General features: G+C 42.6%; 1 protein-coding gene across 3 annotated transcripts in view; it reads right to left on the minus strand.

Moving 5' to 3' along the window:
- thsd7ab (thrombospondin, type I, domain containing 7Ab) overlaps positions 1-20110 on the minus strand; it is a 136742-nt gene that overhangs the window by 53213 nt on the left and 63419 nt on the right. For all 3 annotated transcript variants that reach the window (XM_070965610.1, XM_070965611.1, XM_070965609.1), the window contains 3 exons: positions 18061-18264; positions 14006-14200; positions 9837-10083 (listed from right to left, as the gene is read on the minus strand). In XM_070965610.1, the coding sequence (XP_070821711.1) occupies positions 9837-10083; positions 14006-14200; positions 18061-18264 (646 nt within the window). The remainder of the gene's footprint in view (positions 1-9836; positions 10084-14005; positions 14201-18060; positions 18265-20110) is intronic.

Consider the following 20110-nt stretch of genomic DNA (forward strand, 5'->3'; position numbering starts at 1 on the left):
TAAATGTCTGAGGATGAGCTATAATTTAACACTTGTTTCGGCTCTTGAAAGAACATGGCCAATAAAACAATATTCCTATTCGGACAACACTACAGTAAGAAACACAGCTTGACTTTTGCCTTTGATCACGCTGGAACGTGCTCTAAATACCAAACTGCAGAGCGCTGAAAGACCCATGTCTGAAGTGCAGATTGCCTTTTACTTCGTGTGTTCCCCCCACCAAACGCCAATGTTCTGGAAAGTCTGTCCTCACCACAAAAACAACAGCTTGTTGCTCGGAATGCGAAAACAACCTGTGTTTATGTTTTTGCTGAGAAGTGACGTTCTGTGGTCACCTCTCAGTAGCAAAGGTAGAAGTGGTATGAAGCTGTTGGAGAGCCACAAAACCTCTTCGGGAAGAGGTCAAGTGGAGGATTTGATGCACTGTTTTGAGCCTCAACACAACCAAACTTAATCATTTTTTGTCACAGTCATTTTGAAAGACACTGTCCTGTCGATGGGGGTGTCAGATTAACAAATCAGCTCTGAAGCTCCACGACCTCTGCTAAAGTAGAGGTTGAATAAATTGAATGAAGTTGTTTGAATAAATCACCCATAACGTGAAGTTTGTCTCTTCATGCCCAGCACACCTACAACTTGTTCCAAACTCTGCTGCTTGATGACTGAAACTCCACAGCATTCCAATTTTACCCAGACTGTTTGTTACTCTGGCTTCCTGTTACCTTTAAAATTGAGCTGAAAAACCCTTCTAATCACTGCACAATCTGCTTAAACTGTCTTGGTCCACCACATGATTCCATATAGATCCCCTTGACCTCTTTGATCAAGTGAACACGGGTCACCCAGGGGTCAGGTCTTGGACTTGATCCTTGTTTGCTTTGAGGAAGCGGTCGACGGCAACCCTTTTGGAGCACTTGAATCAGTTCAGTGTATTTGATAAAATTAGTGTGATTCTTGTAGTGGCTTTGAATGAATCAGCTAAAATCAGCTAAATAAATATATTTGTGAGCTAGTTTGTTGTTGTAGTTTTGAGATCATTTGATACTAAAGGTTCACTGGTGTTCAGGAGTCTCTTCAGTCCTGTTTTGAATCCTGGTCCTGGTCCTTCTATTATGGAGTTAGTCAGCTTCCTTCGGGAATCTGGTTTCCTCCCACAGTCTGAAAACATGCAGGTCATATAAACTGGAGACTCTGAATCAGCCACAGGTGTAAATGTTTGTTAGCGTGTTAGCTGCTACAGGCTGCATGCTGGGATTAGCTCAGGAGAGCCTAAATCATATCTAGTGGTTAAAAAAACGACTGGGCGGTCACTTCCTGTAGTGGAGTTAAGTGCAGCATTTGGGTGGATGGAGTGATTAAGGATGAGTGCCTTTCTCTCTGTCTAATGTAAAGATCTCGCTCAGTGCAGCTCTCACTCTTCATTTTGCTCTCTTTAATCCCCTTTGTAACTAACCTGTGTGTTTTAAGCTTTACATTTAGGGCTTCAGCAGGCGTCTCTCTACAGAGGGAACCACCCTCATTGTTCCCCTTTTAGTCTAATTATATTGTAGCCCCACTCACGACCAAACATAGATGATTAAAATTCAATTACATTCCAGAAAAAACAGGCCATGTTTTTTTGTAAGAACACAATGGCAGCCAGAATACCAACAGCACAATGCTTGGCTGGGAGACTCTGTCCGTGGGGGTGTGAAAGCTTGTTGTAATAGTGTCATTTATGTATTTTTTATTATGTATACATTTTCTTTTTCTGCTGCTTTCCTCCCTTATTCCTCCTGTTATCATTCTGTCTCTAATATTGCTGTTGCTTGTCACATTGATTTTGTTGTTTGATGAAGGCACTCTGGGTATTTTAACATAACTGCGCAATTTTCCATGATGTGCTTTCCTCCATCTTTGTCTCAACAGTTCACTTCTGTGTTTATCACCATGAAAATGCACTCCTCTGAAATGAATGAAGCCATCCGGTAACGGCATCTGGCTTTAACTGAGTTGCTGGTTCCAGTCAGTGTCACAATCTCATAATGATCTTTAAATGTCATGATTTGTAGTGAGGCAAGGACATGCACAACATGGCACCGGGAGCTTGTCCCAAAGCACGACATTAAAACGAGCAGCCAGGCTAATGCTTATGTTTTGCTTGCTGCTATTAGCGCGTTGAGTAATCTGTTCGGCGAGAGGCTGTTTTCGAGAAATGAGCAGATGGTTGAGCAGGATGAAGAGAGGAGATTCAAAGCAAAGAACTGTCAGTAGTTTTAAGAGAGTGTATACGCACACAACACAAAAACAAGGTCTGGTGGGAAAAGATAAGGCCTAATTAATTTCATTATCAAAATTACTACTACAAAACAAGAACATCGTTTGTTTAATTTGGCATAAAGCAGCTGCACTTCTTCAAGGAACCTTTCAATGGTGTCTTTGGCCTCCTTCTTGAGGGCTTTCAGCTATCTATCACAGTCAAAAACACGGAGTAAACACAGCCTCCATTAGAAAACACAGCAGGGAGATGATTGACTGTCCTTAATACCGCTACTGTCGAACATCATAACCATGAATCATTCAGTTTCCTTTTTCACAAATTCCACAGCATCGATGTGATTATACAAACACACATTTGGTACCAGTCGGCACACAGACTGTCAGAATCAATAAGCAGACGTTGTTGTTTTTTCCTCACACCACAACAGCTTTCTCGATAGGATGATAGCAGCCCGAGCCTGAGGCGCTGACATATTTGTCTCTGTTGTGTCTCTCCTTTCTATGGGGCTTTGACAGTCAGTGTTTATGTGTGTGTGTGTGTGTGTGTGTGTGTGTGTGTGTGTGTGTGTGTGTGTGTGTGTGTGTGTGTGTGTGTGTGTGCGTGACATGCACCCGGTGAGGTTCACTGCCTCAGGCTGCGGGAGGAAGACAGCTAAGATCCATCTATGAATGAGACAGGTCACATCTGCATATGCAGGGTGCAGGCAGCCATGTTTGTTTGTTCTGCTGGGATCCCGTGGGAGCACTGATCAAGAATACCTGCCAGTTGGATTGTGCCAGATGAAGACATGCAGAGCAGAAAAAGAAAAAACAAAAAACAACCCCCCCCCCCCCCCCCCCCCCGCAAAAAAAACAAAAACATATCAAGTCACTCCTGAGTGCAGGCTGGGAAACACTGCCTCTGAGCAACAGATGGCCAGGAAACCAGAGCTGCTGCATCTTTACGCTTCGGTCAAGAAATGTACAAACAAAGGGTTTCAGAACAACAAGTGCTTTTAATCCTGGAGAATGAGACACCTGCCACTGTGGTCTGTCAAATCTACAGGGGTAATAAAAGGCAACACGTACTTTCATGAATGAAGAACAATAACCTTGAGACAACTACAGACAGGTGACAGATGAAAGGAAAGACCTGAATAAACGAGTGCAGAGACATAATGAACGTTGATGCTTCCACATGGGGTGCGAGGGATCACTGAATGGTGAGGAAATGAGAGAGGAGCTTTTCAAGGAATTTAATCCCACCAGAGTTCAACACACCTGGAAGGGAATCAATGGCAAGGAGCACTGGAGCTGGTCTGGAGGCTCGTGGTGTGTGAATCACCGCTAACAACACTGCTAACAACACTGCTAACAACGCCGCTAACAAAGTCGCTAACAACACCGCTAACCGCGTGCGTCTTACTCACGGTGCTAATTGAGACTCCTGTTTAACTGATTCCTTGTTTGGGGCTAAAAAACATAGTATCGAGAAGTGAACAGTTTCTCATAGCTCAGGGAGACAATTTCAAGTTGCTTGTTAGGGTCTGTCCTTCAGTCCAGGATCAAAAGAGTTTCATCTTATGATCATACGGGACAGAGAAGGGCGAATATTCTTACATCTGAGGAGCTGAAATTAGGGAACATTTGGCTTCTTTCCCTTGAAGAATGGCTTTAATCAATGACTTACTTGCAGAATAGCGGCTGAACTGTTCTTTTAGGGGCAGGAGTTCTGGTGAATTTACCACAGAGTAACTATGAGAGGTCACTGTTGAGATGCTCTTTTAATCTTTACTTTTTCCTCTGTTTTTTCTTTTTAAAAAGTTTGTCGGTTCAGATTTGGGACAGTGATGCTTTGATCAGGATGAGGAGGGGTCAGTTTCATGTTTTTGGTGGGCAGGAGATTCATTTAGAGAGAAATGAGAGAAGAGAGGCACAAGTTTTCTTTGTGGAGCTGCTTTGTATGTATTGTGACTGTCACTGTTAATCTTTACCAGAGCACTTTGTGTTGACTTTCTTAGACTGTCTTGACTTGTACCACTTTTACACCAAAATCAGTCAATGGAAAACAACATGGAGGCCAGTGACAATGTTATGATGGTTACTTCTTTGTATCTTTTATAGAAATGTAATGTGTTGACAATTCTGTCATGTCAAAAAGCCATTTGATCCGGGAATGAATGCTGATTGTACCCTGATTGTAGCCAGATGCTAGCGGGCGTTAACAGGTTTTTTGTCCACCGTGACAGGGGTTTTACAGTATTTCTGCTCTGCTGCCGGCCCTTTGGGAGTTCTGCTAATTGTTGCATTGAAAGGTTGTTTGTCACAGCGCCGACTGCAAGTTGCAAATCAAGTACTGTTGGCATCACGTTTTTATCCTGGAGCCACTTTGATCTGTCAAATTTACAGGTTACAGATTACAGTTTGACACAACTATATTACTCCACAAACACTGCTATTAATGTGCGTCTTATTAAATCAAGTCCAAGATGCAACAACTCTATACTTAAGATTTTGGTTCGTTCAGGAGAAGATCGCAGCTTGGGGTCAATCAGTTTAGGTTAGGGGCTAACTGGGGTTTGGGTTAAAGTGACTACTTGGTGAATTTTAGGACAGCTTTGCTGTTCAGATTATAATAATTACCAAAGATTAGTGGATGATCGTGGACATGCTTAAAAAACTAAGAAACAAACACTTCCTGTCTTTCCATTCTTCTTGGGATGACTTATCAAACTGGGTACCAATAAGGTGTATTCTTCAAACCTCTTTTATATTCGAAATGTCAATCATGATCTTGTTGATCGTGTCATTATGACTGCTGTTCATCTTCATCATTGCAGTTTCTATTTGCTGCACGTCGTCAATATATTTTCAACACGGCTCCCCTCATACTAAGAACGTTGCATTGCTCATGCATGTTGAGTACTGATGAATTGGCCTCTTCCAGCTCTGTTAATTGTCTCATGCTGCTTTGAAAACTTGCTTATCAACGTGTTGATTGCCAGACCTCTTTCATAACTGACAAATGCAGCTAATTGGCAATCAGCCTAATAGGACCCATCTTGGTGGCAGTTTGTCATGTTTGTCATTGCGAGTTTAAGAGTCAAAGTCATTTCCCCATGAGGTGTTCAAATTATCTTATGTGTGTCTGTTAGTTCCGGGCAACAACTAAAACTTTCACGTGTTAACAGCTAAAATAGAAGAGCCCTGTTCTTCACCCTGAGCTCCTCTTTCTGTTGCAGTGTGGTGAAAGTCTACATGCTGGCTTGCAGCCTATTACTGGACCCTTGCCAGCGACAGTGGCCTGAGGAAAATCCACCTACAGACTCTGAACAACATCCTTGAAGGAAGTCAGGGTACCTACAAAAGCACACAATAATGGACACTGAGGCAGAGCCGGGGTTGTACACAGGCTGAGTCAGAATGAGGAAAGCTTCTTCAGCACCACGGACAGCACCACTGGGCCGTGAAGGCAGGTGAAGAGAAGCCTCACAGTCTATGGAGACAGTCCTGTTTCACAGCACTCCCAGTATCTGTCATTCAACCCTTTTGCCTTCAGGCAGAAGGAAATCGAGGCTGTGATGACGTTAAACTGTTTTTCTGTGGTCCAAACCAGAGTGGACACATTGGCTTTGTAGCATTTGGTTTATTTCTATTCACATTCCTCAATTACAAGCAAATCAGAGCCTGTACAGGACTCATATATACCTCATTCACAGAACCTACGTTAAATCTATTTTTAAGAGGGTGGATTGGAATTGAGATCCTGTTACTTCCACGAAATTCCCACCAAAATCTGATGTTGTTTCCTGGGAAAAATACCCAGGATTTTAAGATTTCATTTTGTAAGTAATGAAACAAAGCTGCTTTCTCCAACCCTCATTAATGCTTCAACTTAACTGCTGGAGTGACTGTATACTCAGACCTTAAATCTCCATTATGTTGGTTTCTTATAGGTGCTTTTCATGCTAAAACTGCAGCTTACAGTTCAGGTATTTGGTTTAATATTGTTTCGAATATCAACAAGTCTCTAAATCACACATGCAGGGTGGAGGTTTAATCTCCTGATCAGAGTACAGAGTGACATTAATCAAGTGGACAAGAGCATTAGTGGAGTGAGAGCATTAGATTTATTCTCCCAATTCTCCCATTTCTCAAACCACTGAAAACATGCTGAAATGAGTGCAGGCAGGTGGCTTTTCCTCCACTGCCTCTGACACAGAATAACCCAGGTCCGCTCATATGGATTTAAAGTGCTAATGTTGACTAGATGATGTTGAAAACAGAGGATTAAATTGAATCTGAATGGCTGGTGATGCGTTTTTTCCACCTCACATAAGGTGTACTTTTAAGATGAATTGTTCTACTAACAGATGACCACATAACCTAACAAATATGAAAGAATAACATCAGAAAATTGGAATAAACAAAAACTGAACTCATATTGTAAGAATCAAAACATACGCAACTACACCAAGTACAGCAGGTCAAAGTGCTTCTTTATAATGGACAGGTTACATTTTTGGAAACCTATATTCGGCATTAATAAGACTGAACTACAGACAGCAGGAACCATTACAGCAACCACTTACCCTTTCAGTGTACACATGGGCTTCTAAGTATTGTTTTAAGATAGACCCAATCTACCTGATCAATCATTTAATGCTGCGGTTGTCACTTCGAATAAGTGGTTTAGAAAGCAGGGATTTGTTTATAACCTGTCTGACAGTCTGACTGTTCGTGTTGTTCAGTCTAATGGACTCTACTTTGAAGCCTCAGCCACTCTAAATCGATTCATCAATTGTACGCCAAAAGTGAGACAATAACAACAAGGTAGAAGACTTTAAAGATGTCCTCTGGTAGCTGCATGTTACCTGAGAAAAAATAAATGTCAAATGACTGCTGGCATATTCTCAGTCAAGTGCGTGACCTTCATTACTCCTCGGCTGAGGTCAATATCAATGGCCGCCTGCTGAGTGGGAGTAAAATATCTTCTTTTCACTCCTCATTACTGACACTGGTACATGATGTTCTTGTGCCCTCACTGCAAATGATACTTACTTATATAAAGTTATTGACCGGCAAAAACAAAAGATAATGGAGGCAAATCGACTGAAACCTCTTTTTGTCAGTTGCTCGATGGCATTACCCCTGACGCCTCCACCCCTCCTACTCCCCGACCCACTGGGCCTGTGTCTGTCTCCTGCTCCAGCTTTGCCAGTGTGTATTTAAAGGTACAACATGTAATACAAATGGAAGATTTTTAGCTTAAAACATTAAAAACTGAACTAATTATCAACAGAATGGGAGGAAATGACAGTTATGTCAGTGTGTTAGACATCTGTGCGTTACTGTGTGCTGGAAACAAATCTACTGAAGCTAGCACGCTAACCAGCTAACCCCGGCCAGTCCTGTCTCATAATACCACTTTGCATAGCCCCCTGTAGTTTTAGCTGGGAGATGTATGCAAGCAGTGAATTCACTATGTTACAAACTCTCTTTGCTTTTTTGGTCTGAGAAATAAACAAAATAAAAAAAACGTCTTCTAACCATTGTCCAACTGTACTGTAACTCATCATAAAACTTCATTCAAACTCGACAGAAACAAAACAAATCTCATCCAAACCACCGTGGTTTGTCTTTCCACTGTTCAACAATCACCAGCTCTGGTTTGGAGGACTTAGTTTGATGCGACTCTACTACCCGACTTCAAGACTCCCCTGGGTCAGCCTGCTGTGTCTCTGTGGTCCCTGGACTCAGAGTCCTGGTTGGAGCCACAGTAAATCACCTCAGCACACTGGCTTCAGGACACAGTATGGCAGATCATCACTTTGCCATAGCAGGATTTGTAATTTAGCATCCGTGCAGACTTGAGTCAGCAGTAGGGCCAATAGTTGCACGGCTAACTGAGCTAACTGGCTAATGACAGCTAGTACTTGCAGCCATACTGTAGACAGCTACAGCAGAGAGTACAGTGAGCAGCAGCTAGCAGATACTCTGGGGACATGCCACCACCTATTTGTTTAGAGTGACCTACGACAGGCGGCCAATTCTGACATAATGCACCTTTAGAAATAAATTGCATGTGATAGAAGACATCCTGGACTTCGACCTCTCGTCTGCAGCCTGATAACTGCGGCTGCAGACTCTGGGTCAGCTGCTCAAACAGCCACCATTGAACTGGACATTAATCTTCATTTTATCACAAGGTGCTCTCTATGAATCACATTTGCCTTGTACACAATGCACTCCGACCCTTTAAATAATTGATGTACCCATCCTCTCCTCACTGATAACCACCCTTGGGAGGTGTAAGACAGGAGGAGGAAGAATTTACTGCTTTTGAATTAGAGCAAGAAAGGAAAGGAGGAAATTCAACACAGGAGACCTTTTTTTGATTTTTCACGAGGACTAAATCGAACTACTCTGCGTTTCTTATCCACACATTTGGCCACAAGCAGATCTACTGCTTTATCTTCTGTTGTCGAGTGAATCAGTCAAGCATAACTGACACCAGGCTCGAGCCAAACTTTGTGGCAGACGTTGAATTAAATGCGACAGCGTATTGTGAATCCGCCTCATGCAGCGTGGTCTTCACAGCTAACCACAAACATCTTGTCTCTCATCTGCCTCGTGATTAAATTGCCTTAAAGTATCTATCCCATTTAATTACTGTCATTATCATCAATGAGAAATTACCAGCGCCCAAAACGGCAGGGTTAATTAGGCTTTCAGGGACGGAGAGATTATTTATTTATCTGTGGTCGCCTGCGAAGGGGAGATATGAATTGGGAGTTAACTTCACGTAGAGTCTGCTCTGCTTATTTAACCAGCTCCTTGTTTTCGTGTCTGACTCGCTTTACTCTCCCGCTGTCACTTTGCTTCCCACCACTGCTGCTTCTCTCATCTATCTCTCACCTCCTGACTCTTCTTTTGTTTTTTAAGTCTCACTTGCTTTCAATGTCACACACATATCTGAATGTACCATTCAGTCCTACCATGGAAAGTCTGCCACTGATGTCCTTACAAACAAACAAACAAACAAAACAAAAATGACTTAGTGTCTCGTCTATCTGCTTGCTCACCTAACAGATGCTCACACATCACTCTTTGACTTGGAAATGTGAGAAAGGCTTTTAGATTTTTGCTTGAAGAATGACTCTCACCCTTTTCTGTGTTCATCAAGCAACAACCCAAAACAAAAGAGGATCTTTAACAAACGATTTCACACATCAAAAGACAACCGAAGCTCTCCCTGTCCTCTATTCTTTGAAGTGCAGCTCTGGATTGAACTGATTAGTTTCTTCTTTCGGATAAAGGTGTCCAAATCAGTGAAATCGGCTGATGCAGAGATGTGTTTGAACTGAAAACGTGCCGACTCTTGGATCTCTTGATGCCACATGATTGAGAGCTACTGCTGAAAGGCAGTGGATTTCAGTTCTGAGAAGTGGGCCATTTTCATCTCAACACAACATCCAGGAGCTGATTTCACAGTTATAAACACCCACAAATCAGTGAGGCAAGAAATAGCCAATAAAGTTTCACTGGAAACATAAACAACGTCTTTAAAAGATGCAGAAAAAGAAGAAAAATCGTACTTCTTGGGTGGCACCTGTCCCACGTTGACCCGGACACAGATGACCTTACGTGTCTGCAGTCCCATGGAGCAGGGACCCTGATCGTCACCGCTGGTACGGGCAGCCGTGGAGGTGTTGAGGGACGAGGACGAGGGGTCTTCTGTACAAGGGCCCCAAGGCCCCGTCTGCCAGTGGTAAACTGTACAGGCATGTTCGTTACAGTTCCGTACCTCCTGGAGGGCGCTGCTGTTTGGGCACAGGGCGCCACCTGATCAATATCAAAACACAGAGAAGATCAAAATTTAAAGTTCAAGAAAACCAAATTTAAAGTGAGGGTAGGTAAAGCCGAACGTATCTCTGTTTTTATTTCCAAGATGGCAGAACTTATTCCCAATCCCATCCTTCCCTTCCTTTCAAACTGAAGTTCTTATCAACCTCTTCTAATACAATAATTCAAAATGTGCATAAAATATATGGCCACACAGCTGTAATTATCACCTGACGGCGTTTCCCCTCAGCTCTGTTTTAGCTTCCTTCACTGCTACTTTACTCTTTTGGTTCACTCTGTGTACAGCAGCAACAACCAGCTACTCTCAGCAAAAAAGCTCCAAACAGACAATGGACACAGTTAGCAACTAGCTGGTGAACACAGTGGAGCATGTAGCACCTTAAGAGCCATATAATTCCCTCAGGAGCTGGTAGAGACTGAAAACAAAGCTAATCGAAGAGTCAAGTGGTCAGTCAGTCAAAATAAATGCTAAAAATGTTGCTCTGTGTCCATATGAAGCTGCTTGTTCATAACTTAATGCGGGGATAATATTTTAATTTTGTGTTTCCAGCTTGTTCTATTAGATTACATTAGACTCAACTTAATTGAGAACAGGTACTGAGACATTCAAGGAGTGCAAAAAACACTAAAATGCAGAAGTATGAACAGTGTGAAATGAATATGCTGAGTTACATACAGCACGAGCAGCTGTAAGGTACAAGTGACTGCAATCCTGAGACATTATAAAGAGAAATGTCTTCCATTGGCTCCAGGCCGCCACAAAAATCCATCAATACTCCTTCAGTACTGAAATAGGGCACACTGGTAATCAGACCTGAGACGTATCATGACTCAAACCAGACGTGTGTCTACAGTTATCTGCTATTCAGACCTGGATCTTAACCACATTTTCCCCACTGATGCAAACTCCAGGAAGGAGCTGTGGTAAATCCAGCACACCTGTCTGACAATCGTTGTCAACCTATTTTTCTCCCTGAGACTCCTGAATGTGTGAAACCCACTGAATAAAACCTACACTCATGCATAAAACAAAAGGGTTTTTCAGCGGATCGACTGTTTAAGAAATGCATGTTTAAGAATTATATGTGACCGCTGCAGAAAATAAAGCACACCAGGATTTTATACAAACTAGCCATATGTAGCTTCACCTAAACAATTATATTCTTACGTATAAAGAGACGGGAATCGTCCATTAAAAGACTTTGAAAGGAGACCGTAAATAAGACTTAAGGTTTAAAACTATAAGACATGAGAATCTGTTCACTGTTGGTTTATGTCAGACTGTTGAATGTTATCTGTTTGACTGGGATAAAGGCTGAAACTGCTGAATGCTTTAGTCTGTCTCTGTGTTGTGTGAGAGTTGTGTTGCTAAATGTCTTCAGGGTTACAGGAAAGAGCTTGCTTTAAAGGGATGGGCAGCACTTATTGGAAACACCCAAAAACCTCAATACAAAATAATCTTGGAAAGAGGAGGAGTGAAGTGGACGTGTGTGAATTCAATATTCCGAAAATGCTGCCTGGAAATCAAGCGAAACTCCTGAAAATCACAAGTCTGAATGCAGATAACTTTGCCCTCGACTGTTAGTGTGTGATCTGCTCTTAGATCTGCTCCACGCTGGACAATCGAGCTCTTTTCTTTTTTGGTTTTCTGGGGACAATCTGTGTTAATGAGTCACAGGTCAGACTTTCAGTTAGTGCGTAGAACCTCCATCTATTGTTTTTCCCATTGCCCTCTCTTCTCTGTGCTTGTCTCCCTCTCGTTTCTGTTGCGAGGCGACAGTCAGTCAGTCAGACAGTCAGTTGGGTCGATGGACTCAGAGAACCATTTCCTGTTTAGAGTAACTGCCGACATTTGGGGAGTTCAGCAAAGATTGAGAAGCATTGCAGGAGTGTGAGTCCTCCACACCTGTATTTCCCTGCTGGAGTTGGCACAGAGCCAGCTCCATAATGAGTGGGGGTGTAGACACAGTCGGGCCTGAACTCAGACACATCTCTGCCGAGCGGTTACTGAGAGTGACTACCTGACTGCACCATGCTAACAATCACGCTAACAACATGGCAATGACACGACGCTTCGAATGAGCGTGAGCTGCTGCTGAACAACGGCCGCAAAAAGCCACTGTGAAGCTCAGCTCCAGCTGAGGCCACTCCAAAAATGGGCAAAGAGGTGGAGCACGGGCAGAGCTGAGTGAGCCAAATGAGGCCTGGTTGCTAAGATGTAGCAACTAGCTATCATGCCCATGATAAGACATAACTTTAAGCCCTTAATGTAACTTAAACAAGTGAGTTATTAAAAAAAACTAAATTAGCTACAGAGACGAAAACCCTTTTTCTATCGGGCTACAAACACATCATTTTAATATGGGGGTCTATGGGAATTGAGGAGGCAGCCTCAAGTGCCCATTTGAGGAACTGCAGTTTTTGGCAATGCGAAGCAGCTGAGAGGAATCATCTATCACATGATGTCTGCAAAACAAATGATGGTTTACTGACTCATTCACTGAAGCTGCAGAGCCACTTAGCATCCATCTTTAAATCATTCAAGTGACGGGTGTCAAACACTAAGAGGCACTTTATTATTGGTCCCACAATAACCACCATGGATTCTAATGTAAGCAGTTATGCTAAGGAGATATTTAATTAGGCCTATTAAGATATCAATTAGCACGTCAGTCTATGCCAAAATATTGGTGGTGGCTTATTAATGCTAACCCTGTATGCTAAAGCTCTGAGTAGCTCCTCCAGTTTCAATATGTTTTCTTCATTAATATGCAACACAGCGGCGACAAAATATGCCAAGGAGCTCAACATCTAATCAGATTATCCGTGCAGGGGGAACCTGTGGTGGAGATACAAAGCTTCTTTCAGGTATTGTTCTTGAGCATGTGTTCATAAGATTGGGCATCTGAACAGACAGCAGAATACAGTGTGACATGATTTCCTTTGTATTTCTCAGCCACTCTAAAGCTACTACAAGCACAGCTACTTTATTTCTAGTTTCAAGTCAAGATTTACCAAACAGTTCTGGAAACTTTGGCACCCGTGAAAGACCTTTGACAAATACAGATATAAAGTACGTTAATGTGACAGGTGAGATATGCAGAACATGAACTAATGCTACTGCAGAACAGCTGGAAACAGCTAACACCATCAAGCTATTTCACACATGGCCAACAAGGCCTGACTGTAATACAACTGGATATGTTCTAAATCAATTATAAGCTACCCTAAAGCTGTTATGCTAATGTACTTTTTAGATTCAAAACAAGCTAACAATTTTAATGTGGCTACGTGTAGACGCACAGCTACAGCAGCTAACCCTAATTACAAACGTTACCCTCCATCACTGTGATCCACGCCACAACCATTGCGGTGACTGTGAGGGGAAACACACACACACACACACACACACACACACACACACACACACACACACACACACACACACACACACACACACACACACACACACACACACACACACACACACACACACAGAGATAAGACTCAAGGATATCTTTGGAGGCATGACAGACAGACAGACAGACAGACAGACAGACAGACAGACAGACAGACAGACAGACAGACAGACAGACAGACAGACAGACGCTCGCAGAGATTTAAACCAGAGAAGCATATGCAGAGAAACGATCAGAGAATCAGATAAAAAGTGAGTGTCAGGCGAGGAGACAGACCAACAGAAATAATCACTAGGACAGATAAGCAGACTGTTTGAGATAAGGACAAATGCACATGCAGACAAGTGTGAAATCCAGACATTCAGTGAGTGACAGCAAAGGACGACTTGAAAGGCCATGACTAAGCCAATATTCGGGCCTCATCTGCATATATTTCCATACACAATGATGGTGCGGGAGACGGGCGACAGGTGGAGGCTCACCTTCCCCGGCGTTGTAGGCCAGAATGGAGCGTGTCCTCATCTGCTTCCCCTCGATGGTCTTACTGGAGCAGGTCTGAGAGCAGGTAGACCAGGGCGTCCAATCGCTGAGCACGCAGTCCCTGGAGCAAGGCACCTCACAGGGAACAGGCTCTGGAGGCAGGGAGGACGAGCAGAGTCCTCTGTCCACCTCCTCTCCTGAAGACAGAAAATATGAACCCATGTGTTAATCTCCTTTATCCATTCATGTGTTCACAAAGTGGTGAACCTTGCTTCATCCTCGCTCGTGAACCACTGAACCTTTCCAGGATGCCCCTTTCATACCCAATCATGATCCTCTCACCTGTTACCAATGAGCCTGTTTACCTGTGCAATGATCCAATTTTTGGAGTATGAAGCTATTCTAATAATGACAAAGTATCACTGTCACACTTAAAGCCAGTGGGGACATGTCAGTGTGATGTGACGACAAGCAAGACAGTTTCAGGAAATTGACATCAGAAGCTGAGGCAGAAAATAAAGGAGGGCTGGGAGGATCCATATTTTTATATTTTCCAGTCATGATTTATTGTTATCACACAGAAACTAACATCTGTGTTTCCAGGAAATGACTCTGGGACTTGGTTTTGGTTTTCTGGGCCAAAAAATTGAAAACAGGTGGTTTTGCACTTCCGTCCTTGGTTTATTGTTATTAAAAGTGGAAATATCCGTATGTGTTTCCAGGTAATGACTCCAAGTTTAATTCAAAGTAAGAGTCAAAAACAGGAAAGTTTTATGCTGAAAGCCAAACCAGGTGGCTTTGCATCCGATTCATGGTTATTACTTCCAGAATTACTTAAATTAACTATTAAGGGTAAACGTTGTGACTCAGAAACTTCCATCTGTGTTTCCAGGTGACATAAAAAACTAGAGGGAATATTTGGCACATGCGGGAGGAGGAAATTTAGCAGCACTTTCATGTAATTACTGATGGTCATATCAGGGAAATCTCTTGTGATAGTGAAAGCACTGCTCTGATATTAGCCCATTATATTACCTCATCATGTAAAAAATTAACCCTGTATTACCTTTCTGATTAAAAATGAAACCCTTATATTACCAAGGTATCCTCGGTAGAATTACCTCTATAATTACGACAGCATTTCACCTTGATCACCCTGTTTGTGTCGCTGAGCTGCAGCGTAAAGAGAAGAGCCATCTTTTCTTAGCATTAAATTGGTCTATTCACTGAAATTAAACTCTGAGGTCTTGCTTGTGTACATTGTTTTAACCTCCTTGGTGAAAATATCCAACAAAGCCATGACTCTCAGGAAGCAGAACACAACATTTCAACTTTTTTACTTGGCAGTTGAAGATAAACTGGGCGATAACAAGGGTCATGAAAATAAACTTGAAGGCTTAAAGATTCATTGCGAGAATTATCACTCTGCAAACTAAACTTCAGTGCTGAGACTGGAGACTGCTGGAGCAGCTGCAGAAATGAACAGCTGCGTGTCTTAATTGATGGCGCAATGTCAAGCACACAGACCATTTCAAGTTGTAGAGGCGTGCTTGTTTTCTTAAGACGCCTGCTGTCACTACAACAGCTCGGGAAGGACATTCTCAAACTGGCACAGGTATCAGCTCGGCACGCTTTGATGGAATCATGAGGCTGGTGTAGAAACTAGGAAATCTGCTGACGTCGAGTGAAACGTACAGTTGAAGTATAACACAAACAGCAGCGAGAGATGGTTCTGTAGATTTATGAACCAGTGATTCATCTTTTTTTATGAATCAGTTTTCAACCAGGCCAGGCTTGCAAACGTGAGGATGGAAGTGGAGTTGACTGACATCCCCTGCGAATATTCAGTGAAAAGTCAGTTATTTCTTGCTGTATCTTGTAATCTCCATGCTGTCCAGGTTAAAATTCAACCTTATTTGCAAACAGTGTGTCACAGACTGCATCAATGAAGCGTCAAAAATCCCTAAACTAAACTGTGCAAATGACCAACAGCATGGTAACCAGTGAGAAGTCTCATGTTTCTAGGTTGGTCCAACATTCCCAGTTTGCTGTGCTTCACCGCAGGAATAATTTAAAGCCTTTCACTCGTCTGTGAAGATTCTCAGTCATCCCGGTCATGATTATCTGAGGAGTCCCCAGCACTCAGTCACAACTGAAGAAGCCCCTCGGATGAGAAGTGAACCATTTTCAAGTATCTACGATCAAGTCCGACTGGCCTAGATTCTACCCTCCTTGGACTTCACTTGTGTTTTTCATATTGACATGACAGTTGATTATGACCCTTTTTATGGATTATCTGTAGAATATTCATATGGATGCACTCTTGACTCGGCCTGTCTCCGTATTGAAGGGGCATTGAACACGGAGAGAGCGAACTCACAAGGGAGCCCCACATTTTTACACCGTCGACCATGTTTTATTAATGAGCTCCTTGCATCAGCCATAAGTGGATTATATTAACCCACATACTCGTCTATGTGCTGCTATGAAGCAAGCAGAGCATATTTTCTCCTGTAAGTGATGCATACACCCAGGAAAATGTAAACCTTTCAATGGCTGAATTGGAATTTCAAGCACAGGAGAATCGCTCGAGCTTCAAAAGTCGGACTGGGCCTGACTTTGCATTAAGATGTCACTTTGACAGATGCGCAGTGAACCAATCATGACTGAACTGAGACGGCATGAAAATAAGAAGTGACAAGGGACTCCAGCAGTTTTCCGGCTCAGACGGAGAAAACATGAATGAACAGAACACCCACAACGAGAGCAAAACCTCCATGCTCGGTGTGCAGAGAAGACATAGCTCTCTGCCTAAGTGGGCAGGCAGTCAGCATGGGGAATATCAATAGCCAGTTTCAATAACGTTTGTATCGACCTTCACCTGTTGTCTGGTGCCCGGCTGTGTGGCCTTTTCTTTTATGACTGGGACACACTCGGAGAAAATACACAGCTGACACTGCAGTGAAAAATCTCTGAGGCGAAAAGCAGAGTGAAAATCCAAACAGAACAAATCAATTTTCATCAGATGAGGGAGTGCAGGTGTGTTTGTGTGTGTGTGTGTGTGTGTGTGTGTGTGTGTGTGTGTGTGTGGAGGGGGGTCAATCAACTGAAGTCGGGGAGACAGAACAGTGCACAGTCTCTGTTAACTCCTACTGTACAGGCGAAGCCTCCATTGGACCAACTTCACCAAATACCTGCAGTCGATGCATGAACTGTGATTTGTTGGAGACGTTAGAAGGACAAATCAAGTTCTCGAGTGGGGAAAATGTGAACAAAGTCACTGCATGGGGTCATAAAAGGAAGATTTACCGAACACATTTGGAGCTAAATGAGATTCCAGGAGCTGCATCGCTTCCTAACTTTACATGCTGAATAAATAAAGCGGTATGTAATCTACACCTCGCCAGAAAAAGCAGCCGCATAAAAATCAATAATGTGTTGTACCGCATTTTGTCTAACTCGGCCACTGAAGGCAACAGCAAGTCTGGAAAGCATGTCTGCACCATTGCCCCTTCTATTAAAGATCTACAGTAATAACGAGTAGCAGTAAAAATCAGGAGCAGCAAAGGGCACAAGATACTCGAAGGCTCAGGGCCACAGAGGATTGATTTGATTTAGAGTGAGTAAGGTTTAATTGTGCGTGCTGAGAGGAAGACTGTAATGAGAGAGACAGCGTGAGAGAGGTGGCGACGCTGAATCAAGCAAGCGTTAAAGTAGGAGAGGTTTAACAGTGGGGAGAGAGGAGAGAGGACTGGAGGGAGAGAACTCCTCAGAAAGTTGACGAATGGCAACCAGGAGTCCAGGAGTCACGGAAATCTCCTCACGTACAGAGCTGTGCAGTGGGAGCTGGAGGGTCAGTGGAGAGGTGACCTTGAAAATATGGGATTTTTCACACAAGGTGAGACCTGCACTTCTTCACTGCAAGTGGAGATGAGAGAAAAGCACAACTCGGTCCAAGGACGAGCGAGTAGCAAGAAGAAACTCAGTCAACAAACACTGTCTCCACAGGAAGAATATCAGACTCTGTCATGTATTTGACTGAACTGTCCCTACTCACCGTTGCTGTTGACACACTGGACCTGTGCGAGCTGGGAGCCAGGGCCACATGGCTTCTCATCGTCGGGCAGACACTGATCCAGGCTGACCAGCTGCCAGTCGAAACAACTGGGCTCGTCGCACGGCACCGCCTCCACCAGGTGCGGGCAGTTTCCAGGCCCTCCCGTCGGCTCGTTGGCGATGCGTCGTTTTCTCAGTTTGAAACCTGCAGCAGAGCAAACGCAGCCATCACAGGTGGTGTTACCAAGTTATTTACATTACATTTAATTGAGTGTGTACATGTACAGTACATTTTATGCTCCTTTATACAAAGGACAATAACGAGCTTTTAACCGAACTACATTTAGCTACTAGTTACTTTTAAAATAAGGTTTTGTAAGATTTTACATGTTAAATGTTTCGATAAGCTCATAACTCAATGGTAAAGGATAAATCAGTGGTTTCCAGCTATTCTGACATGCGACAAATTACAAAAAAGTCAAATTATCAAATAGTTCACAACAAAAATCTGAACGCAGAAAACAAAACAATGAATATGAATTTATGTAGCTGAACTTTGGAACCTTCTTTCCTGTTTCTCTAATTAATGTACTGACTCTCTTTTGGCCTAAACTAGTTGACTGTATTCACCAGCACAGAAGTTAAAGTTAGCTACAACAGTAAAGTGCTGCAACACACTGATGCATCGGTGTTAACAATCTAATAACGTCATATATTATAATGCATCAGTAGTACTTTTACTTGAGACACTCTTACTTGTAATGGAGTATTTCGAAACTGTGTTACGGCTGAGGGAAAGGATCTGGCGCTGATGATGGTGCTCCTGATTAGCTTGGTTTGCTTTGATGACTGACTTGTTGAGACAGCTCATTAATACTTGTGGGACTAAGAAAAACGTGATGATTGGCCCACGTGGGAAGAGCACTCGAGGCTGCCAGAAATGTCTCCCTGCCGTCTTGTTAGAGCTCGAAGTGAGTTCTTACTTCCTGAGCAGCCGTGGTGCACATGTGACCAGTGAACCAAGCCGTGCAGAAGTCACCCTGTGACATTTTTTACAAGCTTCAGTGAACGCCACTTAGTCGCTTAATTTCTCTTGCACATATATCGCATTAGACTTACGTCTAATTTTGCATGAACATTTCACTTCACCCAAACTATGAATGCACTGATTGAACAATCGCGACATACGGATACAACACAAGTGCATCTTAGGCTGCAAAATGCAATTATAATGAGCCTGCAGGACCATCTGCAGTGATGGTATGTTTCCTATGTATTTTTAACATGATGTCCTGCTACATCTGGAGACATTCACTCGTTAACTATTCAGTGTTATTCTCTGCAGCTCTGTGGCCATATAGAACTACAGCTACTACTACTACAGCTAACTACTAAGATTGCAGATTTCTGAAAGCTTTTATACTCAACAGTATGTAGATCTTTTTACCTTGTGTATATATTTTTTATATTTTTCTATATTTTTTTATTTTATATTTTCTATTACATTTTATATTTCATGTTTATTGCTGTTTGCATCAGGGATTTGAGGGAAACGTTATTTCAATTCTGTTAATGTCCAGTACATATAGCAGTATTGACAATAAAGTTGACTTGATGTTGTGGAGGCAGTATATCGTGTACTAAAATTCTATTGGTCCTATAAAAAAAAGCATCAGGTGTTGAATGGAGCACAGGCAGCATTTACTACTCGATGAAAAGAAAGCACAGAATATTTTACAATGTGCAGTTTTTCTTGGTTGCTGCAGCAGAGATAAGGTTAATGAAAGTTTTTATGTGTAATCATTTCCACATTCATTTGAACACGTCGGTATAATTACTGAAACAATAAGAAGACATGGAGAAAGAGGTCACTGCTGTTTGCCGCTTATCTGCAAACCAGATGGACGAAGGGATGACAGATGATGGACAATTACTCTCAGCATGTTTACTGTGTTTAATAGAGCCAAAAAAGAAAAACACCAAACATTTTAATTGGTCTGAGCTACTGGCCTTTATTGTCTCCCCCCAACGTAACACAATAACTTTGATAA

Source organism: Chaetodon trifascialis, chromosome 7 (genome assembly GCF_039877785.1).
Source record: "Chaetodon trifascialis isolate fChaTrf1 chromosome 7, fChaTrf1.hap1, whole genome shotgun sequence".
Lineage (NCBI taxonomy): Eukaryota > Metazoa > Chordata > Actinopteri > Chaetodontiformes > Chaetodontidae > Chaetodon > Chaetodon trifascialis.